At 49.3% G+C, this 8,056-nt stretch overlaps 1 protein-coding gene across 4 annotated transcripts in view; it reads right to left on the bottom strand.

The window, feature by feature from the left end:
- Positions 1-424: 424 nt before the first annotated feature.
- The window catches only part of BCL11B (BAF chromatin remodeling complex subunit BCL11B), a 103,443-nt gene continuing 95,811 nt past the window's right edge, over positions 425-8,056 (bottom strand). For 2 of the 4 annotated variants that reach the window (XM_030803447.1, XM_030803448.1), the window contains exon 3: positions 425-7,348. In XM_030803447.1, the coding sequence (XP_030659307.1) occupies positions 5,304-7,348 (2,045 nt within the window). In that variant the 3' untranslated portion in view covers positions 425-5,303. The remainder of the gene's footprint in view (positions 7,349-8,056) is intronic. The other 2 variants (XM_030803446.1, XM_030803445.1) reach the window with 1 other exon arrangement.

Here is an 8,056-nt window from a genome sequence, read left to right as displayed (position 1 = left end):
AATGGGAGCTGAATTAGGCTCAACTTGAGTCTAATCATTCCTAGCCAAGTGTATTTTCTCTTCAACTACTTGTTCACAAGCTCAGTTGGATAGGAGAATCACCTGGATCATTTTCAAAAATGCTGATACTGGGACCTGCCTCCAGAGATTCTGACAGAATTGGTCTGGGATGTCTCCTGGGCCCTGAGATTTTTAAAAGCTCCCAGAAGATTCCCACGTGCAACTGGCCTGAGAACCACTGTTCTAGATCACACTGCTGCACAGGAGCTAAGAGAACCACAGGGCCCTCCTGCCGTGACTTCCTGTCATCCTCTCGATGGGCTTGAAGATTTGAGTCAGGAAGAAAATGGAGAAAGACCTTCAATTCGCCCTTGGAAATAAGCTGTCCATCCCCCACCTTTAAAAGACACAGAAAAGGACAAAGTTTGGAGATCAAGTTAAATGTCCAATTTATTTTTATAACTTGAAACCAGAACAAACTTGGTTTTGAACAAGCGTACAAATGAAATGGCAGACACATGCTGAACTCAACATTGTGACATTAAGGAAAAAAAGAGGCCCAAAATCTTGTACAGAGAATAAAGGAACAATAAATATTTTACTAAGCCATATTGAAATGACCTCCTGTCATCTCAACATTTTATCCATAATAAAAAAAAGTGCCTGTTTCTTAAACAGAGCACAAATACCAAGCAATAATAAATAGTTCCAAACTTGTAGTAAAAGACAAAACCTCCAAGTAAACAACAAAAGCTCATACAATAAGTAATAGAAAAGGTAATAAAAATATTTTGCCTTGCCAGTACAAATGCAAACAACTTAAATCAATGGGACTTTGCTTTGCAGGGCTGAGTTACAAGGAGCACCAAAATCACGGGTTTGCCTGCGTTCCACAAGACCTTCGGCTGACGGTTACTTAGGACCGGGATGAAAGGCTGATTTCCTTACTTTTCACATTTTGCTTAGAGTAATTCAGTCTCCTTCTCTCCCCATGAAAGACCCTCTAATGGCAAGTGGCGGGTTCCAATTAGGGGCAACTTTGAACAAAGTTGTGGCAGTGCGGAAACCGGCCTGAGGTCGGCTGGGTCACCCATGCTAGAGGCCTCTCTCTTGGGATCATCTGCTTCTGTGTTGGTTTTTTAAACACAAAACAGAAGCAAAATTCTCTCTTCTCTGCAGTCACAGAGACACACAATGCTTGTGCTTTGGGATGGCTTAGTCCTGGCAATCTGGTAAGCTGGTGAGCACTGGCTAGCTGTTATGACTACAGGAGGACCACCCTGGAGGCACTCTAGGACCTCAACGGGGCATCCAAAGGCAACAGCAGCCCCTGGATCTGCAGGTAGGAAACTGCAGTAGGAAACTGAAATCTCAGCTTTCTCTCCCATTCCCTCCCCCTTTTTTTTTTTTTTTAACTTTGCAAAGGTAAGTGGCAAGGAGGAAAGAGTGCATCGCACAGAAAAGCTTCTGCATTTGGTAAGGAATTGCCCAAAAGGATGCTTGGTTATACTTTCATAACCTGAAATAATGGTTTCTTACATTTCCTGAAATAAAAAATGGCTTCCTGATATTGGTATTTTATTTAAAAATGCATTATTCTCTCATCCAAAAGACCACCACTTTATCTTAAAGCTACTTGGCTTTACAAAAATAAAAATAAAAATAAAAAAGAGGATTAGGGGAGGAACAGATAGGAAGAAAGAAAAGAAATTAAATAAAAAATGAAAAAAAAAAAGGACCAATGGAGGATGAAGGATGGAGAGGAAACGCAGGGGAAGGAGAGAGAACGAGATATGGAAAGGCACCAAATTCATCCCAGGCCCTCGCATTCGGAAACTGATGGAATGTAGGTTTCAGAGAGCAAAGCAGCAAAGCAGGGAAGAAAGACAAGAGGCCAACACTCTCCATGGCACGAAAGGTCCTGGCTGTGATGGAGTCTCCTTCCTGAAATCCAATTTGTACGGGTCTCAACAGCAGGTCACTTCACCTGGACCCAGCTGAATCACCAGCTCCTTTTATGATATTTGCGTTTGTTTCACAATTTCTCAAGGACTAAAGCAGCTCAATTTGCATTGCTTTCTGCTGGTGAGGGCGGGAGAGGTGGTGGTGGTGACCGCTACAAAAGCGATGGTAGAGAAGGGAGATGTTCTCTCACTCTCTCTCCTCTACGTCTGACATCTTAGAGATGATGGCCTCTTAGAGACAGGGAGGACAATGTGGAATGTTACTGACATCTTTACAAAAACTGATTTTTTTCCACTCAACACAAATAAAGAATTTCCCATCCGGTCTGCTGTGGCCACACCAAGGAGCCTTGATGCAAGGTTCGGGGCGTTCAGAGAGAAGCCCAACACGAACGGTTCTCTGTGTAGGCCAATTCTGACAAAAAATATATACAACTAAATGATTTGTGAACCAAAGCATTTAACTACTTCCTTTTGTTTCTTTTTCTCAAAGGTTGTCAAACAACCCTTTTTCTCCTGTACAATAGGACTTAACATACAAACGTTTTTTTTTTTTTTTTGCAATATTTTATCCTGCCAAATTAAAAAAATATATTATGGCAGCCTGTTTGTTTTTGTTTTTTTTTCTTTTTATTTCCAAATTCACTAACAAAAAGGTACATTAAATCCCTTTAAAAGGACAAGCTTACAGTTAAAAAATTACGAGCTCCAGTAAAAATACAGCAAGTGCCTACATCATATGAACCAACCAATATATCCATTCCAGAGGGAGGCGGGAAGAGAAAAATAAGTACAGGTCAGAAATGTGATTTTTTTTTTCTGCAAAGCAATAACAATATTAAGCACTTTTTTTCTACATACTTTTTCTACATGGTGTAGCAATCCCCTTTGAATCCCCAAATACAAGTTTCTATACATTTTTTTTGAAATAAAAATTCAACACCCAAGGCAGAAAAAAATTTACTAAAACTCCGACTTTACAGTTACTGTGACAAGAACAAATTTATAGACCCACCATTTAAATTTTACTGCAACATTTTCAAGGAAAAGAAAAGGGTATTTTTTTTCTTGTTTTGTAAAATGCCCAGGCATTCTCGATTATTACAAATACTGGTCCACTTTTACAGTAATCAAGAAATTTTAATATATATAATATATACTAAAACCCCGTCACCAAAAGAAAACAATATACACGCGGCCACTGTGGCATTTTTGTATAACCTATTAAGCAAACTTTGAAAAAAAAAAAGATCGCTCCAACACACATACACACAATTTTTTTTACCCTTGTATGTACCCAATACTGTAAACGTATTTTTAAGACAGAGTGCACTAAATTTAACTTTAGAAAAAATTAGCCGTTGTTCCTGAATTGTTTTTGTTTTGCTTTTCATTCAACGATATCAACTTGTAACTTGTGTCACTTGAGTTTTAATTCAGCAGTAAATCACCTCCACTCCATATCTAAGCAGCGTTGTCCCAAAAACAAAAGGGGCTGAGGATAATTCAGCTAATGGATGTCCAAGGTTGTGCTGGGTTTATTTCTTCATTTGATTGGGTCTTATGGCATTTCATATCCTCTATCTTCAACCAGAATTTTTTTTTTTTTACTTAAAGTAAATGTGGCTTTGTTAGTTTCTAAAGAATGTACTTTTCTTGTTTTACTTTTTTAAAAAGTCTTTTCATTTCAAAAAAAAAAAGTTTTGCATTTGTCTCAAGAGACTCAAATAGGAAGATCAGTTTTCAAGGCACTCACATCAAATTGAATGGCAGTAGAAAAACTGTCCTATAAATTATTATTTTATTTTGTTCTTTATAGTGCCAGTATTGTGAATGCCACGCTTAGCAACACTGACACTCAATCTCAGCTGTCCCTTACAGTTTAACCCACCTCTGGGCCAAAGAGAAGAATATGCTGCAATTTCTTGTTTAGAAGCCATTTAATTTAAATGCAAACAAAAGCTTTAAAGTGCGGGTCAACAGAATTCAAATGTCTAATCTTAACAGTTCAATGTTTAGTACCTTCCAACCTAATGAGACAGAAAAAAATAAAACCTGGGAAGTAGCGCTGGGCAGCTTCCGATGGAACTCATCCCCTGCTTTTTCAGTAAAAGAGAATAGAAATTTGCAAGATCCCCACCCCACCCATCCCTACAATATCATCAGTGTGCATTAAATGAGAGAACACTAACTTCAATTAATTAGGGCATTCGTCTGCTTGGGAAATGATCGATGACCCCCTGTAGCAACATAGGATTTGAGATTTATGTGGTGGGGGTGATTAAAAAAAAGAGAGAAGCCGTCAAGCCAGAAAACGCCTAAAAGAACACCGCTAGTTTCTTCCTTTCTGTGTCACTGCAGGTCACCCCATCTCCCCAAAAAAGTACCCTCAGCCCATTTTATGTAGCCTAATCTACAGCGAATAGCAGCCATGGCACCCCAGGGCAAACCAACAGGATGGTATCTGCTGGTCATGCACAACCTCAGAATGCTGTCGGGCCATTTCCCAGAGGGGCCCTCCAAAACCCTATCTCTGGCGGTGCTGAGTCTGTGGGGTGCCTCCCCCAGCACCACCACTCAAGGTTTCCCTTATGTAATATGAAAGCCGAAATCAACACAGAAAAGGCCGCTTGACTCGGGACGACATGAGTGCTACATCTCCATTCCAATTCTGAAACAAAGTGCTACTTTAAAGATTGTTATCCGCTGTACATCCACACCCCCCACCCCAAAAACAAAAACCAAAAAAAATTAAAAAATAATAAAAAAAAACCTGCATGCCACTTTTTATTTCAGGACAAAAAAAAAAGAGGAAGGAATGAAAAAGTAAACAACTTTAAAAGTCATTTGAGTGTTGGCTTCTTCACAAGAAATTACACATGCTTAGCTTAAATTTCAAAAAAGCAGCACCACCCCTCCCCCCAAATTATAATTTAAAAGATATGCTTCCCCTCTAACATTGCGAGTCATTGCTCAGGCTACTACTGGGTTTAAAAAAAAAAAATAAAGAAGGGATGGATACCCAACAAAATCTCTTAAAGGAATTCAAACAGAAAAAATAATAATAAAAAGTACCTGCACATGCCAAAAAAATTACAAAACCCAATAAATACAGAAATTATTGCACAGTTAAAAGGCTCCACAATTTGTACTGCCTTAATCAACCCTCGGGTTTCCATAGGACTTCGCGGACACAGGTTAGGTTGGAGTGCCGCCTCCCCTGGGCCCCGGGGACACGCGGGGTGCGGGGTGGCGGTGACACGGAGGCAAGTCAGGTCAGCATTCTCTCGGTTGGCAACAGTTCCACTGTACAGGTGCGGGGCGCCGGGGCCCGCGCGCTTAGCTCCTCTCGGCCTGCTCGATTTTGACGTCGTTAGTCAGCAAGTGCTCGCCGTGCCACTTTTTCATGTGTTTCTCCAGGGTGCTGTAGACGCTGAAGGGCATCTGGCAGATGTCGCAGCGGTACACCTCCTTGCCGATCTGCCCGTGCGTCTTCATGTGGCGCGTGAGCTTGCTGCTCTGCGCGCACGCGTAGTTGCACAGCTCGCACTTGTAAGGCCGCTCGCCGGTGTGGCTCCGCCGGTGCACCGTCAGGTTGCTGCAGTTCTTGAACACCTTGCCGCAGTACTCGCACGTGTCGCTGCGGCGGCCCTCCTTGGAGCTGGGCCTCCCGGGGCCAGGGCCGCCCAGATGCGGGGTGCTGCCTCCGCTGGCCGTGCCGCTGCGGCCCGAGAGGCCGCCGTCCAGCAGGTCCCCGGGCGGCGTGGAGAAGCGCAGGCTGCCGTTCTCGGACGAGTGCTCGGACGACGTGGCGAAGGGCGACTGTCGTGCGTCCGTGAAGCCCAGGAAGGGGTCCTTCATGAAGTGCCGCGACGCCGCGTAGCCCACCAGCCACTGCGAGTACACGTTCTCGGACGGGATGAGCGCGGCGGGCGGCAGCTCCAGGTCCTTCTCCACCTTGATGCGCTTGGCGGCGCTGTTGAGCCCGGGGCTGGGCAGCGGCGCGGGCTTGCGCGGGAAGAGCCCGGGGAAGGGCTCGGTGCCTGGCGCGAAGCCGCCCCCGCGCCCGTTGACCGCGCCGCCCGCGCCCGCGTCCCCGCAGCCGCCCGCGTCGTCGTCGTCGCCCGCATCCCCGCCGCCCGCCGCACGCTTCAGGAAGGCGCCGCGCTTCTGCTTGTCGGCCAGGAGCTCGCCGTACTGCGGCAGCGCGCCTAGGCCCACGTTCTCCATGACCTTGCCCAGCACCAGCGCCTTCTCGTCAGCCAGCGCCTTGGCCGCGCCGCCCCCCGCGCCCGGGACCCCGGCCACCCCACCACCGCCGTTCTCGCGGTTGCGGCTCAGCTCCGAGTCCATGCTGAAGCTCGACTCGGGCCGGCTCTCGTTCTCCAGCAGCAGCTCTTCCTCCTCCTCCTCCTCCTCCTCGTCCTCCTCCTCCGGCTCGTGGCCCAGCGACGGGTCGCTCTCGTGGTGGCGGAAGTCGCCGTCGGCCGCCTTGAGGCCCTCGCCCGCCAGCTCGCTGGTGCCGGGCTCGGGGGAGCTGGCGGCTGAGAGCCCGTCGTCGGAGCGGCCGGCCAGGGAGCCGGCCTTGTGCATGTGCGTCTTCATGTGGCGCTTGAGCTTGCTGGCCTGCGAGCACGCGTGGTCGCACAGCTGGCACTTGTAGGGCTTCTCGCCCGTGTGACTGCGCCGGTGCACGATGAGATTGCTCTGGAACTTGAAGGTCTTGCCGCAGAACTCGCACGACTTGCTCTTGGCCGGCGGCTGCGGGGGCGGCGTGCCGCCAGGGGGCATGGGCGGCAGCGGCGGCGTGCTCAGAAACGGGGACTTGGGGCTGGGCTGGAAGGGGTTCAAGAGCCGGTGCATAGGGTTGCCGCGGCCCGGGGACACGGGCGGCGGCGTGGAGCTGTTGCCCGCCAGCTCGCGGAGCCGCCGCGAGAAGTCCATGGCGGGCGAGTCGATGGCCATGGGGTTCAGGCGCATGACTCGGTCGAAGGCACTGGGGTGCTGGGCGACAAGCCCCATCTCCTCGGCACTGAGGCGGTGCGGGTCCAGGTGGTGGCGCGGCGGGGGGCTGAAGAGAGGCGGCGTGCCCGGCAGGCGGCCCTCGCCGAAGCCCGGGTGGTCCCGCAGGATAGGGCCCGTCATGCGCAGCAGGTTGAAGGGGTTGCTGTCGCCCAGGAAATTCATGAGCGGGGACTGCGCCACGGCCTCCGGCCCGAGCGGCGGCGGGATGGTGAGCCGCGGCGTGAGCGAGCTGCTGGCCGGCCCAGGCTCCAGGTAGATGCGGAAGCCGTGCGTGTTCTGCGCGTGCTGCAGCAGGAACCACGCGCTGTTGAAGGGCTGCTTGCATGTTGTGCAAATGTAGCTGGAAGGCTCATCTTTACCTGGGGAAACACACGGACAGAAAGGCAGAGACAGCGTGAGAAGCGGCAGCGGGGCGCGGGCACCGCAGGGCCACTGGCCTGCGGGACGCGGCCCGGGCTGATCCGGGATCCCAGTGCCCTGCCTGACAGGGGCTGCAGGGCTGCTTGCAAGCAGGCCAGGCCTTGTCTCCTCCTGGCTGGGGGGGCAGAAGAGGCAGGGTCTGTGGGCAGGCAGCCCTGGCCACCCGGGCGCCAGCGACTTACTTCAATTGTGTAAGGCCCACCTTGCTCCCCCAAAGGAAAGGGATTCTGATCCCCATTACCTCCGAGGCCACGGGAGATCGGGTTTGTGAGAATACGATCCAGTAGTAGGAATTCTGTCAAGGCTGGACTGTGTAACAGCCCTGGCAAATCCCAACCCTCCAGGATGCTCCACACCCGAAACCATCTAGGCCAGGGCTTCTCAGTCAAGGCACTACTGACATTTACATCCTAATTCTTTGGGCGGTGGGGGCTGTCCTGCGCATTGCAGCATGTTTAGCAGCATCCTCTGCCTGCACCCACTAGATAGATGCCAGGAGCGTCCACCTCCCCCAGTTGCGAGGACCAAAAATGTCTCCAGGCCTTGCCAAATCTTCCCAGGGAGGGGGGCAAGATCACCGACCCCTTTGAGAACAACCAATTCTGATAATGTTTGATTCCAGGGAGTTGTACAGAAACACAAATCAA

This window comes from Nomascus leucogenys, chromosome 22a (assembly GCF_006542625.1).
Source record: "Nomascus leucogenys isolate Asia chromosome 22a, Asia_NLE_v1, whole genome shotgun sequence".
In the NCBI taxonomy this organism is placed as follows: Eukaryota; Metazoa; Chordata; class Mammalia; order Primates; family Hylobatidae; genus Nomascus; species Nomascus leucogenys.
The sequence above is the reverse complement of the archived record's forward strand: the minus strand, read 5'-3'. Positions and strand labels throughout refer to the sequence as shown.